At 41.6% G+C, this 19,987-nt stretch overlaps 1 protein-coding gene across 1 annotated transcript in view; it reads right to left on the bottom strand.

Moving 5' to 3' along the window:
* Positions 1–6,374: 6,374 nt before the first annotated feature.
* Positions 6,375–19,987, bottom strand: part of LOC134352305 (calcium-activated potassium channel subunit beta-4-like) — a 31,419-nt gene continuing 17,806 nt past the window's right edge. The window contains exons 2-3 of the mRNA XM_063059602.1: positions 19,054–19,181; positions 6,375–7,167 (exon numbers count right to left, since the gene is read on the bottom strand). Of these exons, the coding sequence (XP_062915672.1) occupies positions 6,999–7,167; positions 19,054–19,181 (297 nt within the window). The 3' untranslated portion in view covers positions 6,375–6,998. The remainder of the gene's footprint in view (positions 7,168–19,053; positions 19,182–19,987) is intronic.

Raw genomic sequence — 19,987 nt, 5'->3', positions numbered from 1 at the left:
CTGATCATCCAACTCAGAACCCAGCCTTCCCTCCATACCCCCTGACCCCTGTAGCCACAAGGGCCATATCTAACTTCCTTTTAAACATAGCTAATGAACTGGCCTCAACAGTTTGCTGTGGCAGAGAATTCCACAGATTCACCACTCTCTGTGTGAAGAAGTTTTTCCTAACCTCGGTCCTAAAAGGCTTCCCCTCTATCCTCAAACTGTGACCCCTCGTTCTAGACCTCCCCAACATCGGGAACAATCTTCCTGCATCTAGCCTGTCCAATCCCTTTAGGATCTTATACGTTTCAATCAGATCTTATACGTATCATGATAACAAATTTTCTTTGTAATTTGAACATTGAGGCAAGGGAGAGAGAATGGAATTTATTTGTTTAGATGGTCATTAAATGGTGTTTATAGAGCGTAAATATTTTCTGCTACACGTCAGCCCAAGCTGGATGCTTTCCAGACTATTTTTGCTGCAGTTTGGCACAAGTTTCTTCATTGTTGGAAGAACTTCTGAATGGCTTGAAGGCTGATTTTAATTCCCCTAGGTCTTTCCCCTAGGGAAAGCTATTTATGAAGCTAAAGCTGGCCTTTATCAGGGTGAGTTTTTTTTTGAAGGACTGTGAATTTTATATAAAGTTAGGTATTGGGTGTAGAGAGTGAAAATCTGGTGATTTCTAAATTTGTAAAGAGCACTGAGAAGGCCTGTTTGGCCCGATATGACTCTATGAGTGGAGTTAGCATTTCAAGTGGGACAGTCTACACTATTCTGACCTTTCCCACTTCCCCTTTCCTATTCTTCAAATATTTCCCTCATTTTTATTTTAAAATGAGAAAACAGAATCTGACACTCTGGAATAAGTTACAATTAAACGCAGTGATTGCTCCAGTAAACTCAATGTCCAAAGAAAAATTGATCAGTGAGCATTGTACATTCATTTTCAGGGCTGGTTTGCACCTTGTTTTGATGAATGGAGACGTGGATAGAACATAGAGCTATACAGCACAGGAACAGGCCCCTTGGCCCACTATGTTGTACCGAACCAGCTGAAAAGTATATTTAAAAACCCCCTACCTACACAATGTCCATATCATTCCATCTTCCTCACATTCACGTGCCTATCTAAACGTCTCTTAAAAGCCTCGAATGTATTTGCCTCCACCACCATACCAGACAGCACATTCCAGGCATCCACCACTCTCTGAGTAAAAAACTTACTCCTCACATCCCCCTTGAACCTATCCCCTATCACCTTCAATGCATGGCCTCTGGTATTAGACATCTTTACCCTCGGAAAAAGATACTCCCCATCTTCTCTATCTATGCCTCTCATAATCTCAAAAAACCTCCATCAGATCTCCCTTAGCCTTTGCCATTCCAAAGAAAACAACCCAAATTATCCTTTCCCAGACTGGATGGTTTTACTGTAGACGATCCATTTTTGCCAGTTTTGCTTCACTTCATAGTTATCTGACCATCTGCAGATCCATGCTTTTCATGTGTCAACACTATTCTTTCAGTCAGGTTGCCCCTGTAAGGATTCACTATGGTGCAACACTTGCTTCAGCTTTTGCCGTAATGTGGTATCTCAAATAAAATAACTCTCCATCCTGTTCTTTTTCTCTGCCTGAAGGAAGATCCTTTAGCCCAAAACCTCAGCCCTTTATTCCTTTCTATAGACACTGCCTGACCTGCTGAGCTCCTCCAGCATTTTGTGTGTGTTACCCTGGATTTCTGGCATCTGCAGAATCTCTTGTGTTTATGCTTACAGAAATAATTCACCATTAATCGATCAGTCTCACCATTACCCCTTCATTCTGGAAACTGTTCTATGATGCCTCAGGCACACATTAATCATAACCAGATGATTGTGGACACATTTTTTTCTGTAGTTTAATATGTGATTTTTGTTTCAGTTGTTACATAATATGCTTGCATTGGACTGCATTTATGCTTGCACCAGTACTTGCTAAAAGAGATTCTCTGCTTGTTTACGTCATTGTGGCTGTAGGTCCTTGCCCTACATAAATTGCCTATTATATTTCCCTTCAATATAATAGTGACTGCACTTTGAAAATAATTTATTGACTTGAGAGCATGAAGCGTGTCTCGTTCAATGAAGAGTGCATATTTCTGGAGACTGTTTGTAATTCAGGTCAATGAGCAACACAGCTAACATGTTTCAGATTAACTTCACGGCAAAATTAAAGGTTGCCTGTGGGGTCCAAATACAGAGTAATTTCTAGGGAAAATATTCAAAGTTCAGAGTAAATTTATTATCAAAGTACATATACGATCCTGAGGTTGATTTTCTTACAAGCATACTCACTAAATCGGATAACCACAATAGGATCAATGAAAGCAACACACACACAATGCTGGAGGAACTCAGCACACCAGGCAGAATCTATGGAAAAGAGTACAGTCAAAATTTTGGCTGAGACCTCCTGCCGAAGGGTCTCAGCTCAAAAGGTCAACTGTTCTCTTTACCATTGCTGCTACCTGGCCTGCTAGATTCCTCCAGAATTGTGTGTGTGTGTTGCTTGGATTTCCAGCATCTGCAGATTTTCTCCTGCTCGCCATTAGAATCAATGAAAGACTGCACCCAAAGCAACACACACAAAATGCTGGAGGAACTCAGCGGATCAGGCAGCATCTGTGGCAATGAATGAACAGTCAATGTTTTGGGCTGAGACCCCTAGGACTGGAGAAGAAGGAGGAAGACATCAGAATAAAAAGGTGGGGGGAGAGAAAGGAGGTTAGCTGGAAGGTGATAGGTGAACCCATTGGGTGGGAAAGGTCAAGGGCCGGAAAAGAAGGAATCTGAGAGGACCATACGCAACAAGGCGGACAACCAGTGCAAAAGACAACGAACTGTGCAAATACAAAAGAGAAAAAAAGAATAAGTATTGAGAACATGAGAAGAAGAGTCCTTGAAAGTCAGTCCAAAGTTGGTGGACACTGACTTGTGCTGTAATGCGTTATGCTAACCACTACACCTCCAAGCTGTTCTTAAACAGAATAGCTAACTAGGCAATTTCTAAGAGAACTTTTGAATGATGTCTGTAGTTACATATAGGCCATACTGGATAAAGACAATTGATTTCCACTGTGTCAGAATTCATTGGCCACAGATGAAACCATATTTTTATTCTAAATTTATTTAATTATCTGAATTTATGTTCTCCAACATTGAAATTTAAACTTGTGCACCCAAACCATTGTTACTGCTGGCTGAGTAACCTAATCATTGTTGTTCTCTACCTGTAGCGACTACTTGAAAACACACTAAACATGGCTGAGAAGCGAACTGAGGGTGCGTCACAACGTATGACACCTTTCCAACTAAACAAATTTCAAGTCGAAGGAGTATGTTTAATCCTTTATTACAAACCAACAATAAAATCATTTGACTTTTCTGTAATTCATAAAAAAACAAAAACGAGCGAGATGAGCGTAATTGGGTCAAATTTGGCGAAGACAAGCAGTCAACAAAAAATATGCACTTCCTACCCGGCCCCCACCCCCAAGCAGCCATGTCGGTGAATAGGTGACTATATTCATTTGTGTCTACCGACACCCAAACCCGCGTGACTAATTACCTTAACCCAGAGTGAGGATGCGCAACACAAACACAATACAGACCAACAATAAGTAGGTGCATGGCTCTATTGCAACTCTGTAAACTGTGTAGGTAGATGAATACAAAATGCATCGAACTTCATGGAGAATTCTCGGTTAGACCTCTTAGGGAGTTAAGGGTTAATAAGTCAACTTCCTTCTACCTTAGAGAAACAGAATTTTAAGATATATAGGTGCAAGGAGAAGAACAAGAACCTACATAAGAATCTAAGAAATAGGAGCAGCCATAGGCCATGTGGCCCGTCAAGCCTGCTCCACCATTCAATAAGATAATTATCTTACTGATAATTAGCTTATCCGGCCATGGACTCATCTCCACCCACCGGCCTTTCCCCATAACCCTTAATTCCCCTACTATGCAAAAATCTATCCAACCTTGTCTTAAATATATTTACTGAGTTAGCCTCCACTGCTTCATTGGGCAGAGAATTCCACTGATTCACCACTCTCTGGGAAAAGCAGTTCCTCCTCATCTCCATCCTAAATCTACTTCTTCGAATCTTGAGGCTATGTCCCCTAGTTCTAGTCTCACTTATCAGTGGAAACAACTTTCCTGCCTCTATCTTATCTATCCCTTTCATAATTATATACGTTTCGATAAGATCTCCTCTCATTCTTCTGAATTCCAGCATGTACAGACCCAGCTGACTCAATCTCTCCTCATAGTCTAACCCCCTCATCTCTGTAATCAACCTGGTGAACCTCCTCTGCACCACCTCCAGTCAGTATATCCTTCCTCAAATAAGGAGACCAGAACTGCACACAGGTCTCCAGGTGTGGCATCATCAGTACCCTGTACAGTTGCAGCATAACCTCCCTGCTCTTAAATTCAATCCCTCCAGCAATAAAGGACAACATCCCATTTGCCTTCTTGGTAGCCTGCTGCACCTGCAAACCAACCTTTTGTGATTCATACACAAGCACTCCCAAATCTCCCTGCACAGCAGCATGCTGTAATTTTTTTACCATTTAAATAATAATTTGATCTTCCATCTTTCCTTCCAAAGTGGATGACCTTGCATTTACCAACATTGTACTTCATCTGTCAGACCCTTGCCCACTCACTATCTACATCTCTCTGCAGACTCTCCATACCTTCTAAACTTTGGTGACTGGGGTGATGGAGTAACCCATTAACTGTAGTGCAGAAACTTACTCATTATACAGAAAAGAGCTTTCAACCGGCTACATCAGCTAGACTTATTTAAATGGAAGTAGTTATGAAAGGAGGAAGTAAAATCATTTGCTTGAATAGACAGCTTTCAGCAGTTTCAGGAACAGATGCATTAAAAGTTCTTACCCATGAGATGAGCCTTTAATGAAGACAAAACATGCAGACAATGGCTGTTATCAATAAGTCTTCTGAGTCGAAACACCTCTCACCTTTTGAAGCACATTTGCACTACACATAATACAACCAGTTCTGAGTATCCAAATACTGTTCTGTTGTGTGAATCAGAAGAGGGGGGGAGCATTAATGCTAATAGATGATTGCGATAAAATATTCACAATAATTAGTCACATCTTATTTGGTTTGGCTGTCAGTGAAACAAAAACAAATCTTCATTTGCTTATTGAGGAATTTTAATTTATTACGGCTCAATTTACAAAAAAATGCTATTGATTTTTGTCTCTTGCACACAATAAATATGCCTTTTGTTGGCTCAATCAGTTTCTTCATGGACACAACTTAATCCTTTTCAATCCTCTCTTTTTCGCAAAACGTTACCCAAGCTTCCATTGTTACAAATGTAGAAATCTTTTGCGTGAGAGTGGAAGTTATTATTACTCTCTTGACAATGAAGATGTTCAAAATTTCAAGCCTAATTTGAGCACCCAGAGTAAGCCCTCACCATCACAGCAAGAACACACAAACTCCTACAGGCAGTGGCAGGATTTGAACCCAATTGCTGGCACTGTTGAGTGTTCTGGGTAGCTGCTACGCTGCCTTACCACCCCTCCACTCCCGTGCCACCTCTACGCTACCGAAGTAAGGAGTAGGGAACGGTGTTGATGGGGCTCCAGTTTCCTCCCACATATGCCACATCCCATGACACTGCCTCAACAGGCAGGTCAAACCAGTTGCCGGCAGCCTCATTCCCTGGTGAGGTAGGGACATGTTGCCCAGCATGTGAAGTCATCTCTGGTGGACTGGGCAGAAGAGATCTACAGCGAAATCCAACGGCCAGGAAGGTGGTTCTGCAACGCTCCGTGGAGAGTGAAGGGCATGGCAAGGCACAGAAGACGTCATGGACTTCCACTACAACCAAGGGACGCTTGTTCGTACCACTGGGCCCGAACTTCTGAGGTCGAGAGAGTGGAACCGCCCCAGTGTGACAGCTTTTCCAGTTTAAAAACTCTCCCGCTCAGGTCTCCTGTCTTCGTTGGATATGACAGACGACCACCACCACTATTGTGGGCATGCTATGTTGGTGCTGGAAACAATAATATCCAACATTACAATAACCGCTTGTTGATAACACTTCAGAGAGCCAACGCTGACACCCCAGGCCCAGTTGTCTCCTCAATGACTCGATCATCAGGTGATTTTACACAGCATTTCAGAGGGAAAAATGGAATTCTGTTAAGTAGCCTTTATTATTCAGAATAAAAAGGCATTTCTGCCTAAAATCCAATATTTTATGACATTGTAGATTCACATCCATTAATCATTTTATTTTACATATTTACAAAGTACAGACTCTTTAAAAAGATAGCAGTAGGAAAGATTCTGGGAGCATTGCATTTTTTTTATCTATCGGCTTATTGAGATACTGCGCAGAATAGGACTTTCCAGCCTTTCAATCCGCGTTGCCTGGTAACCCTCCAGTTAACCCGGGCCTAACCGCGGGACAATTTACGATGACTAATTAACCTACCGTCCGGCACAACTTTGGGCGGTGGGAGGAAACACACGCGGTCACAGGGAGAACGTAGAAACTGCTTACACGCAGCAGCAGGGATTGATTCCGGGTCACTGGTACCGTAAAGTGTTGTGCTAACCACCATGCTACCGGGCCACTTCGAGGTTCACAACATGGCGCTGCAGTAAACTAGCAATGTATTCTGGGAAACAAGATAATTGCAGGGAAGGTTAACTGGAAGGAAACGGTTAAAATCCTTTAGAACTGCTGCTTTCATTGGTAATATTGCAAGGGAACCTTCATGTCAAATTGCGAGCATTTATAATCATCAGTTCTTTAGTCTTCACAGCAGCTCAAATCACAGTAAACTTTGTAAATTGATGCTTGAGATTAAAATCATTTCAAGTCTTTCTTGTTAAAGATTTGCCTTTGAATGCAACGTTGATCATGTCACTGTTGGAAAGCCTCCCGAGGGTCGCCTCTCAGCAGTCTCCTCACTAGGAGTACTTCATTTTCTGCAAGGCTTCTGCTCGGATCGCAAGGCTCTTACCGCAGACAGTCAGGAGCACGATCAGGACACCCACCAGGAGAGTGAGCAGGGGCCAGAGCATACAGTGCATCAGAACGTTTTCATCACGGGCCCTCTTCAAAAGCACATCATCGGGTCTGAAAAATGTCCCAAAGTTTCATTAAATAATGTGCAAGTTAAGGCTTCAATCCTTTAGTGGAGCAAATTGCAACACATTTGATAAATTGATTGTTATTAAGGAACACTGCATATTGAACCTCCAATATAGAGTCTAGAAACTTCAACACAGAAACAGGCCCTTTGTCCCATCTAGTCTATGATGAACCGTTTAACCTGCCTCGTCCCATTGACCTCCATACCCCTCCCATTCAGGTACCATCCAAACTTGTCTTAAACATTGAAGTAGAGCTCACATGTATCCTTCAATCCCCTGGTACCTCTCCTGTTACTAAGGATGATTTAAATATCTCTGCTAGGGCCACTGCAGTTTCTGCACTTGACTCCTGCATGGTCTGTGGGAACATTTTGTCAGACCCTGGGGATTTGCCCCTAATTTGTCTCAGGACTGCAAATACCTCCTCCTCAGGAGTACTGTCTAATCGTAAGTTTCATGCAAGAAGGGAATTTGATTGGACCCTGGTGCAGATGACAACTAACTTGAATCAGAAATACTCATCAGGAAAAGAAGGGAGAGGGAGAGGGCGCGGCAGAGAGGGAGAGGAAGAGACGGGGGGGTGGAGAGAGAGAGAGAGAGAGAGAGAGGCAGACAGAGTCAGAGACAGAGAGAAAGAGAGAGACACACACAGAAAGGGAGATAGAGAGATAAAGAAAGGTAGAAAGGGAGTGAGTCAGAGACAGAGACAGGGAGAATGACAGACAGAGAGAGAGAGGGGGAGACAGAGAGACTGGGGAGAGAGAATGATAGGGAGAAAGAGGGAGAGAGAGGGGGGAGGGGGAGAGGGAGGGGGAGGGGGAGAGGGAGGGGAGAGGGAGAGGGGGAGGGGGAGGGGGAGGGGGGGAGAGGGGGAACAACAGAGAGAGAAGGAGACAGACAAACAGTTGAATTTTCAGATTGATGATATTAAAGATTACCAGCCTGAAGCACTGCTTTTCCTCAGAAATGGGCTGGCCTAGCAAATGTTTCAGAATTCTTATTTAATTTCCTGTAAACCCTCAATCAGTAAGCATAGAAAAGTAAATGTGTATGGTGTAAAACTGCAAGTTTTTTCTCAAAATATTATAACTGTAGTGCAGAGTTTATTTTTAAGGCAGCTTGAAATCCATGATCTGTCAAATTGTTACAACTTTTAGCACAGATTGCAATCAGCAAACTCTTCCACAATAAAACAGAGATAAATTACAAATCTATCCTCAGAATGGAGGAATAATCCCGAACAATCCATTGGGAACAACGTGTCCCCATTTCATGAGTGACTTGAGCACCGCCATCTCCATTACTAATTACTGGAGGGTTTAATAAAAGAGCTGCAGGTTTTTATTAAACTTCTTTTTGCCAAATTTCAGATTGATACAGTAAACTTGTTACATTATTTTTGTACAATATCAAGACAGTTGGTGGATTTTTAATTTCCTCCACTCATTGAAATCAGACTGAATCAGAATGATAAACATTAATTACTTTTCTGCTGGAATATTATTCTAACTGTAGGCATGGATATAATCATGATGAACCTTTACTCAAAATTAATAAACATGGGAAATTTTATCACTGAATAATATTATAATAACTACGTAATGTAATTTGAGTCTCCAGCATGTTGAAATGCACTGTACAAAGAACTATAATGGTATTTTTAATAAAGAAGTACACTGTTTGAATTTACACACCTTTTCATAAATATCCAAATTATAAAATCATTAGATAATGACATCTTTCTCCATTAAACATTTATCAAAATCTCTTTCACTAAGGTTTTTAGCACATCTTAATATCTTACACAGCTCTAAGTTCAAAAAATTCAAAGTAAATTTTATTATGAATGTACGTATATGTACGTAGATCTAATCTAATCTAATCTAATATGTCACCCTGAGATTTATTTCATTGTGGCACACTCAATAAATCTATACACTAGTAATCATAACAGAATCAATGAAAGACTACACCAGCCTGGGCGTTCAACCAGAATGCAGAATACAACAAAATGTGCAAATACAGAAAGAATCTCCCTACTATATTTCAATGGTTTTCCCAAACTATAACATGTTTCAACTTGGAAAAAATTAGGAGTGGTACTACCGATCCTTCGGTTAAATTTGAAGAAACTTGGAGGCCATTTATTCAACATTTTCATATGATGTAAGCTGACCTTTTCTGAATCCTTTTCAATAACTTTTTGTTTGTGTATAGAGGAGCGGAGTTAATGACAAATAATGATTTTAACCTATGAAACATGGCAGCCCAGCCTTTGTTTTGTTTTTAGCGTAGGGGGATTTTTTCTTTGCATGAAATTTTTTGAATCTTTTTCACGTTCAGTTATTAAGAGATTGGGAGGCTTAAATTACATATGTTACTTGGAGTCTGTGTCTGTATACATTAACCATTATTAATGTAATCCCGATCTCTTTGTATCATTATCATTGTTATGTTTATCAATTCGAAACTTAATAAAAGAGATTGAGAAAGAATAAAGAAGATTGAGAAAGAACAAAAAGAAGAAATGATAAATAAACAAACAAACAAGCAAGCAATAGATATTGAGAACATTGAATGAAGAGTCCTTGAAACTGAGTCCATTGGTTGTGGAAACATTTCAATGATGGGGCAAGTGAAGTTGAGTGAGGTTATTCCCTTTGCTTTAAGAGCCTGATGGTTGAGGGGTAGCAACTGTTCCTGAACCTGACGGTGTGGGTACCTTCTACCTGTTGGCAGCAGCGAGAAGAGAGCATTTTCTGGGTGGTGGAGTCCCTGAAGATAGATGCTGCTTTCCTTCCACAGATTTTCATGTAGATGTGCTCAATGGTGGGGAGGCCTTTACCCATGATGATCTGGGCTGTATCTACTACTTTTTGTAGGATTTTCCATTCAAGGGCATTGGTGTTTCCTCACCAGGCTGTGATGCAGCCAGTCACACAGCTTGTCAATGTTTTAGACGACATGCCAAATCTCTGCAAACTCCTAAGGAAGTAAAGGTGCTGCTTAGCTTTTTTCGTAATTGTACTTACATGCTGGGCCCAGTACAGGAATTCCAAAATGAAAACACCCAGGAATTTAAAGTTGCTGACCCTCTCCACCTCTGAGCCCCTGATGAGGACTGGCTCATGGACCTGTTTCCTCTATCTAAATTAATCATCACCTTCTTGGTCTTGTCGAATTTGGTTAGTTATTGATCGTAAAGTATTTTGTGGCATTTTACTTCACTGAAAACCGCCGTATAAATCTAACCTGTTGTTGTTGGATAGGTGTTCATGTTTTTTTTTTGCCACATGGATGTTAAACAGTCTCTCAGTATGAAAAATCTGGTTAAGGCAGACCTTACAGAACTGCTATATTTGTTTTTTTTTTCATTTCAGTAAAAGCAAAAACAAAAAGTGATTCAAAAGGGCAACAATCGTACCAGTGCCCAAGAAGAGCAGGTGAGCTACCTCAAGGACTGTTACCCAGATGCACTCACATCTGCTGTGATAAAGTGCTTTGGGGGGGGGGATCTCATAGAGGTCGAGATAGAGTGGATGTGGAGACAATGTTCGCCACAGTGGGGATGTCTATGACCAGAGGGAACAGCCACAGATTAGCAGGACTACCCTTCAGAACAGACATGAGAAGGGATTTCTTTAGCCAGAGGGTGGTTAATCTGTGGAATTCAATGCCACAGATGGTTGTGGAGGCTAAGTCAATGGGTATATTTAAAGTGGAAATTGATAGGTTCCTGATTAGTCGGGTGTAAATCGTTTTGGGGAGAAGACAGGAAAATGGGGTTGAGAGGGATAGTAAATCAGCCATTATGGAATGGTGGAGCAGACTCGACAGCCAAATGAAATAATTCTGCTCCTATGTCGGTAAGATATACGAGCAGAATTAGGCCATTAGGCCTATCGAGCCTGCTCTGCTATTTCATCATGGCTGATCCAATTCTCCTCTCAGCCCCGGTCTCCTGACTTCTCCACGTATCTCTTCATGCCCTGACTAATCAAGAATCTATCAGCTGCTGCCTTAAATGTACATAAAGAATTGGTCTTCACAGCTGCCTGCGGCAAAAATTCCACAGATTCGCCATTCTCTGGCTAAAAAAAATCCCTCCTCATCTCTGTTCTAAAAGGATGCCCCTCTATTATGACTCTGGTCTTAGACTCTCCCACCATAGAAAACATCCTCTCCACATCATTCCTATTATATCACTGGCATATGCTGTGAAATTTGTTGTTTTACGGCAGCAGTAATTTGCAATACATAGTAATAAAATCTATAAATTACAATAAGATAAGAATTCCTCTTCATTCATCTGAATTCTAGTAAATACAGGCCCAGAGCCATCAAACACCCTTCATATGACAAGCTGTTCAATCGTGCAATCATTTTCATGAATCTCCTTTGAACCGTCTCCAGTGTCAGCAGATCCTTTCTAAGATAAGGGGCTCAAACTGCTCACAATACTCCAAGTGAGGCCTCACCAGTGCTTGCTAAAGTCTCAACATTACATTCTTGCTTTTATGTTCTAGTCCTCTTGAAATGACATAACATTGCATTTGCCTTCCTCACCACTGACTCTGCCTGCAAATTAACCTTTAGAGAATCCTGTACAAGGACTCCCAAGTCCCTGTGTGCCTCAATTTTTTGTATTTTCTCTCCAATTAAAAAATTGTCAACCCTTTCATTTCTTCTACCAAAGTGCATCACGGTACACTTCTCAACACTATATTTCATCTGCCACTTCCTTTCCCATTCTCCTAATACGACTAAATCCTTCTGCAGCCTCTCTATTTTCTCAAACCTACCTGCTCCTCCACCTATCTTCATATCGCCAGCAAACTTTGCAACAAAACCATCAATTCCATTATCCAAATATTGACATATAACATAAAAAGAATCGGTCACAGACCCCAGTGGAACACCACTAGTCACCGGCAGCCAGCCAGAAAAGGCTCCCTTTATTCCCACTCTTTGCCACCTGCCAATCAACCACTGTTTTATCCATGTTAGAATCAATCCTGTAACACCGGGGGTTGTAGCTTGCCTCTTATCTGGCACCTTGTCAAAGGCCTTCTGAAAATCCAAGTACACAACATCACCAATTCTCCGTTGTCTATCCTGCTTGTTATTTCTTCAAAGAATTCCAACAGATTTGTTAGGCAAGATTTTCCCTTAAGGAAACCATGCTGACTTTTGCCTATTTTATCATGTGCCTCTAACTACCCTGAGATCTCATCCCTAATTATCGACTCCAACATCTTCCCAACCACTGAGGCCAGACTAACTGGACTATAGATTCCTTTCTTCTGCTTCTCTCCCTTCCTGAAAAGTGGAGTGACATTTCTAATTTTCCAGTCTTCTGGAACTGCTCCAGAATCCAGTGGATTCTTGAAAGATCATCACTCATGCTTCACCAATCTCTTCAGCCCCCTCTTTCAGAACCCTGGGGTGTATACTGTCTGGTCTAAGTGACTTATCTAGCTTCAGATCTTTCAGTTTCCCTCGAACCTTAACTCTACTTATGTTAAATTCATACACTTCATGACCCTTGACACCTGGAACTTTCCACAATATTGCTAGTGTCTTCCACAGTGAAGACTGATGCAAAATACTTAAAAATTTCATCCGTCATTTCCTTGTCTCTGTTACTACTTCTCCAGCCTCATTTTCCAATGGTCTGATATCCACTCTCACCTCTCTTTTACAGTTTATGCATTTGAAGAAACTTTTGGCATCCTCTTTAATATTATTGGCTAGCTTACTTTTATATTCCATCTTTACCTTCTAAATGACTTTTTAGTCACCTTCTGTTGGTTTTTAAAAGTTTCCCAATCCTCTAACTTCCCACTAATTTGTGCATCATATGCCCTCTGGCTTTTAGATTGGTTTTGACTTCCCTTGTCAGCCATAGCTGCATAAACTTGCCTTTAGAAGACTTCATCCCCTTTGGGATGTATATAACCTGTGTCTTCCGAATTGCTCCCAGAAATTCCAGCCATTGCTGCTCTGCCGTCATCCCTGCCAGTGTTCTCTTTCAATCAATTCCGGCCATCTCCACTCTCATGTCTCTGTAATTCCCTTTACTCCACTGTAATACTGATACATATGACTTTAACTTCTCCTTTTCAAATTTCAGGGTGCATCTGATCATATAATGATTACTTACTCCTCTGGGTTCTTTAACCTTAAGCTCTCTAATTAATTCTGGTTCATTACACAACACCCAATCCTGAATAGCTGATCTCCTAGTGGTCTCAACCACAAGCTGCTCTTAAAATCCATCTCATAGGTATTCTAGAAATTACCCCTCTTGGAATCCAGCACCAAACTGACTTTCCCAATCTATCTACATATTGAAATCCCCCACGACTATTGTAACATTGCCCTTTGCACAGGCATTTTCTATCTCCCATTGTACTTTGTAGGCCACATCCTTGTTTGGGGGTCTGTATACAACGTCCATCATGGTCTTTTCACTCTTGCAGTTCCTTAGCTCTATCCACAATGATAACCATATAACAATTACAGCACGGAAACGGGCCATCTCAGCCCTTCTAGTCCATGCCAAACTCTTACTCTCACCTAGTCCCACCGACCTGCACTCAGCCCATAACCTTCCATTCCTTTCCTGTCCATATAGCTGTCCAATTTAACTTCAAATGACAACATCGAACCTGCCTCAACCACTTCTGCTGGAAGCTCGTTCCACGCAGCTACCACTCTCTGAGTAAAGAAGTTCCCCCCCATGTTACCCCTAAACTTTTGCCCTTTAACTCTCAACCCATGTTTGAATCTCCCCCACTCTCAATGGAAAAAGCCTATCCACGTCAACGCTATCTATCCCCCTCATAATTTTAAATACCTCTATCAAGTCCCCCCTCAACCTTCTACGTTCCAAAGAATAAAGACCCAACTTGTTCAACCTTTCTCTGTAACTTAGGAGATGAAACCCAGGCAACATTCTAGTAAATTTCCTCTGTATTCTCTCAATTTTATTGACATCTTTCCTATAATTCGGTGACCAGAACTGTACACAATACAGTTTCAACACCTTTTGACCCTATGTAATCTCTTTCAATTGATTTGATTTAATTTTTTTTAACCAACAGATCATCGCTGTCCCCTCTGCCTTCCTGCCTTTCCTTTTGATACAATGTGTATCCTTGGACATTAAGCTATAATCTTCTTTCAGCCATGATTCAGTGATGCCTACAACATCATACATGCCAATCTATAACTGTGCTACAAATGAATCTACCTTATTCTGTATACTGTACTGCGCGCATTCAAACATAACCTCAGACCTGTATTCACCCTTTTGGATCTTGCCCACCTTTTACTTGCAACTCATCCTGTTGACTGTAATTTTGCCTCTCCTCACTGCACATTGCCTCTGTTTGTAAACCAGCTACCTCACCTTCAGCACTATCATCCGCCCTCCCTAGGATATTTCTTGAATTGGAATATACGCAGCTCAGGCCACTAGTTGTACCATGCTCAAGCTTTTGATTCCTGACTTTGTCTGAGGTCTTACCAACATCTGCCTCTCCACTAACAGTTCTGGCACTCTGGTTCCCATCCCCGTCAGATGGTCTTAGATGAAAGGGTCAGAAGCAGGTTCATATCACTGACATTTATTCTGAAAGTATCCTCTTTTGCATTTAAATGTTCATATAAAAAGGTTAGAAATCACATTAAATTATTTTGCTGTAATAAAATGTCACATAATATATTCAAAAAAAGTAATACGTCTTGTTTAATATTTAAATCTTCCAAGATGTCCACAACCTTGTCGTGCTTTGGAAGCTTGCGTGCCTCTGTAACCCAGAGAGCTTTGTTGGCTGGAGTCAGGACTTTATGCCTTGGTCCTGGTGGGGTCATCCATGCCAAACAAGTCAAAGGGTAGAGGCCAGACCGGTCCTCCAGGTTCAGGGGGCTCAGCCCAGGGCTAACAACCCTGACCAGTAAAACAAAGTTGCTACGGAAACAGCAACGATAATCCTTCTACATCTGAGTGGCTCAGGTCAGACAAAGATGAAGGGCCTTCATTGCTGCCCTAAAAACCAGCTGGTGGAACAAGCAGTAGCTAAATAGAATATTTAAATAAAAGCAGAAAATATTAGAGATACGAAAGAAGGTCAGGCAGCAAATGCGAAGATGGAAATAGTGATAACATTTCCAGTCGAAGATCTTTTGTGGAGCAATGGTTCTGCTACCTCCAATCAGCATCAGGTTTAATATCAATGGCATAAGTCCTGAAATTTGTAGTCTTTGCAGCAGTAATACAATGCAATAAATGATAATATAGAAAAAACAGTGAATTACAGTAAGTATATTCTACATAGTTTAATTAAATAATTAGTGCAAAAATAGAAATAAAAATAAAATTAACATTAAAATAAAACAACCTATAAAATGAAATAAAAAGAGATCAATAACCTATCGAATATTGAAATATCTAGATAGAGGTTCCTCTGTTCTTTGACCTGAAATTTGAACTCTTGTTTCGCTCTCCACAGGTGCTGCCTGACCTGTTGAGCGCTTCCAGCATTTTCTATTTTTTAATTCAGATTCCCAGCGGGTGGCACGGTAGCAGTGTTTCACACAATGCTTTACAGTACCGGCATCCCGGGTGCAATTCCCGTCGGTCTCTGTAAGGAGTTTTTACGTTCTCCTCATCGGGTGCTCTGGCTTCTTCCCACAGTCCAAAGAGGTACCAGATGGTAGGTTAATTGGTCATTATAAATTGTCCTCAGATTAGGCTAAGATTAAATCGGGGGATTGCTGGGCAGCAGGCTCAAAGAGCCTATTTCGTGCTGTATCTCAATGAACAATATAAGCTACAGTATATAAGGAAAGCAGAAAAAATAGTAACAACATTAACCACAGAGCATATGAAAATATAAGAGCTATAGTCAAGATGGAAATTCAGATTGTCAAAAGGCACTTTGAGAAGGATATTACTGATAATGCTAAGAAAGACCTCAAGAGATTTTTTTCAATACTTTAGTATTAAAAGAAAAGTCCAGGAGGAAGTTAAGTGTATTAAGAATAATAGTGGGTTGATAAATTATGCAGAGATGGACATAGCGGATACTCTTAACTCATGTTTTTCTGAAGTATTCACCTGTGAAGATGTTAACAATATGCCAACAAGTGCAGAGAAAAATAAGGTTGTTTTAAGTGACTTAGGGATCTTAGAAAGAGTGGTCCTGTTTCAGCCGAAAATGTGTATTTTTCAAAAGTCAGTGAAGACTTGTGAAACCGCCAAGGACTGGAAATGGGCTAACGTTGTCCCTGTGTATAAGAAGGGTGATGGCACTGACCCTGGTATCTATAGACCAGTAAGCTTAACGTGTATCATAGGTAAGATAATGGAAACATTAATAAAGAATGAGATGGAAAAGCAGCTGATAAGAACAGGCATGTTAGCAGAAAGCCAGCATGGGGAAATCATGCTTTACTAATGAGCTAGATCTCTATGAAGAGGCAACTAAAATGCATGAGAACAATAGAGCGGTTGATATCATTTACTTGGACTTTCAGAAGGCTTTTGACAAGGTGCCCCACAAGAAGTTACATGAGGTAGGGATTCAGGGTAAGGTGTGTGAATGGGTACAGAATTGGCTCTAAAACAGAAAACAACGAGTTATGGTGAGAGGATCATTTTCACACTTGTTAAAAATGGGGTTCCATTAGTGACTTGGATAAGCATATAACAAATAAACTAGTAAAGTTTCCAGGTAACACAAAATTAGGAGGGCAGGCTGATAACATTCAGGCAGCAAAATCAATACATTTAGATCTATACAAAATCCATATGTGGGCAGATAAATGCCAGATGAAATTTGATGTAAGTAAATGTAAAATATTACACATAGGAAGTAGAAATATTAGATATAAATATACAGTGGGGGTCTTGAGCTGGATGTATGAAAAGGATTTGGTCATCCTGATCATTTGATCATCCTATCAACATCTAGACAAAGCACAGAAGCAATTAGGAAGGCTAATAGAATGTTGGTCTATGTAACGTGATCAGTGGAGTTCACATCTAGAGACATCCTCGTTAAGCTGTATAATGCTCTTATGAGGCCCCATCTCGGGTACTGTGTACAGTTTTAGTCTCCATATTTTGTGCAGGATGTGAAGGTACTGGAGAGAGTTCAGACAAGGGTGATGAGACTCATTCCAGGTCTGCAGGGTACGAGTTATGAAGAAGGATTGAAAGAATAAATCCTTTTCACCTAAATAGATGTAGAATAAGAGGAGACATAATAGGAGTGTTCAAAACTTAAGGGTATAAGTAATGCGGATGCCAGGTACTACTTCAAAATTAATCCATCAGTGAGGAGCAACACACATCAAAGTTGCTGGTGAACGCAGCAGGCCAGGCAGCATCTCTAGGAAGAGGTACAGTTGACGTTTCAGGCCGAGACCCTTCATCAGGACAAACTGAAGGAAGAGCTAGTAAGAGATTTGAAAGTGGGAGGGGGAGGGGGAGATCCAAAATGATAGGAGAAGACAGGAGGGGGAGGGATGGAGCCAAGAGCTGGACAGGTGATTGGCAAAAGGGATATGAGAGGATCATGGGACGGGAGGCCCAGGGAGGAGGAAAAGGGGGAGGGGGGGAAAACCCAGAGGATGGGCAAGGGGTATAGTCAGAAGGACAGAGGGAGAAAAAGGAGAGAGAGAGAAAGAATGTATGTATATAAATAACGGATGGAGTATGAGGGGGAGGTGCGGCATTAGTGGAAGTTAGAGAAGTCAATGTTCATGCCATCAGGTTGGAGGCTACCCAGACGGAATATAAGGTGTTGTTCCTCCAACCTGAGTGTGGCTTCATCTTTACAGTAGAGGAGGCCGTGGATAGACATGTCAGAATGCGAATGGGATGTGGAATTAAAATGTGTGGCCACTGGCAGATCCTGCTTTCTCTGGCGGACATAGCGTAAGTGTTCAGCAAAGCGGTCTCCCAGTCTGCGTCGGGTCTCGCCAATATGTAAAAGGCCACATCGGGAGCATCGGACGCAGTATATCACCTCAGCCGACTCACAGGTGAAGTGTCGCCTTACCTGGAAGGACTGTCTGGGGTCCTGAATGGTGGTAAGGGAGGAAGTGTAAGGGCATGTGTAGCACTTGTTCCGCTTACAAGGATAAGTGCCAGGAGGGAGATCAGTGGGGAGGGATGGGGGGACGAATGGACAAGGGAGTTGCATAGGGAGCGATCCCTGCGGAAAGCAGAGAGAGGGGGGGAGGGAAAGATGTGCTTAGTGGTGGGATCCCGTTGGAGGTGGCGGAGGTTACGGAGAATTATATGTTGGACCCGGAGGCTGGTGGAGTGGTAGGTGAGGGCCAGGGGAACCCTATTCCTAGTGAGGTGGTGGGAGGATGGAGTGAGAGCAGATGTGTGTGAAATGGGGGAGATGCGTTTGAGAGCAGAGTTGATGGAGGAGGAAGGGAAGCCCCTTTCTTTAAAAAAGGAGGACATCTCCCTCGTCCTGGAATGAAAAGCCTCATCCTGTGAGGACATGGGGCCATGGGTGGAGACTGGTTAAAGGGAGATTTCAGGCTTACATCAGGAAGCACTTCTTTGCACAATGAGTTGTTGACACGTGGAACAAACTACCTAGTTGTATAGTTCAGAGTAGTACCTTAGAGACTTTCAACTCTAAACTCGATAGTTATTTCAACACATTATGTGAACAGGCATTTGGCAAGCTTTGTTGGCCGAATGGCCTGTTCTTGACAAAAACTTTCTAATGCTCTAACGTTCTAAAAATAAATAAATAAATCTGCAGTTTTTGATCTTCCTCTACGCAAAATTGTTTCCCATAGGTGGGCTCAGAGGATTCTTTAATTGTTGCCTTACCTTCGTTGACGATTAATGTAGCAAATGAAAGACTGAGAGCCGATTTCTTCCTTCCAATAATCATGCCAACTCATAACATTTTCTGAGTTTTTCTGATTGTCTCTCTCACAAGGGGGAATGTAGGAACACTGTAAAAAGGAGAATTCTGTTTTATCACATTGAGCTTGTACTGAGACTCTCACAAAATGAAGAGGATGCCATGAAAAAGTGTACCAGCTCTGTATAACACGAATAATCCACCACCTATCAGCACTCTGTTGGTTTTCCAGACCTGTACTTCATTTTTTTTTAAATATACTACACGGCACTGCAATAAATTTGGCAGTGTGTTTGAAGACAGCAAAGGAAACAAATCTCTTTGAGTTTAAAAGATCTGTGTAATAGGCCCTTGATAGGTGGAGGGGGCATGCGGAAACAGGGGGGGTCCCAGTGATTTTAGGGAACATGAGTTTGAGTCAATAGCAAGTTTATAAGGCCTGTAAAATGAGCCACATGGAGTTTAAAGAATTGTGGGAATGGAGCCTTTGATAAGTTTATGAGGAATGAGGAAGTGGGGGCTCCTGTGGTTTTTTTTTTAAGTTTACGAGACTTTGGAACATGCTATGGTCAGTCTAAACAGTAAGTGGTGTGAGAATGGGCTCTACTGACCTCAATGAGTAGAAGAATGGGTCACTTGTGAGTTTCTAAGGGGTGCAGGGGGCTAAGTATCAATTACCTAAGATATACTGTATCTCTAGTCTCTACGTGAGTCTGCAGAAAGGTCTCTGCCTGAAACCATGATTGCTTTTTTCTTTCCATAGATGCTGCCTGACCTGCTGAGTGCCTCCAGCATTTTGGATACATGCTCTGGATTTCCATCATCTGCAGAATCATTTGCGGCTCTCGGTACTTTGCAGTATTTTGTGAAGCATGCTCCAAGACAGGGATTCCCAAC

Source organism: Mobula hypostoma, chromosome 9, assembly GCF_963921235.1.
Source record: "Mobula hypostoma chromosome 9, sMobHyp1.1, whole genome shotgun sequence".
In the NCBI taxonomy this organism is placed as follows: Eukaryota; Metazoa; Chordata; class Chondrichthyes; order Myliobatiformes; family Myliobatidae; genus Mobula; species Mobula hypostoma.
This window is presented reverse-complemented; position numbering and strand designations above follow the sequence as displayed.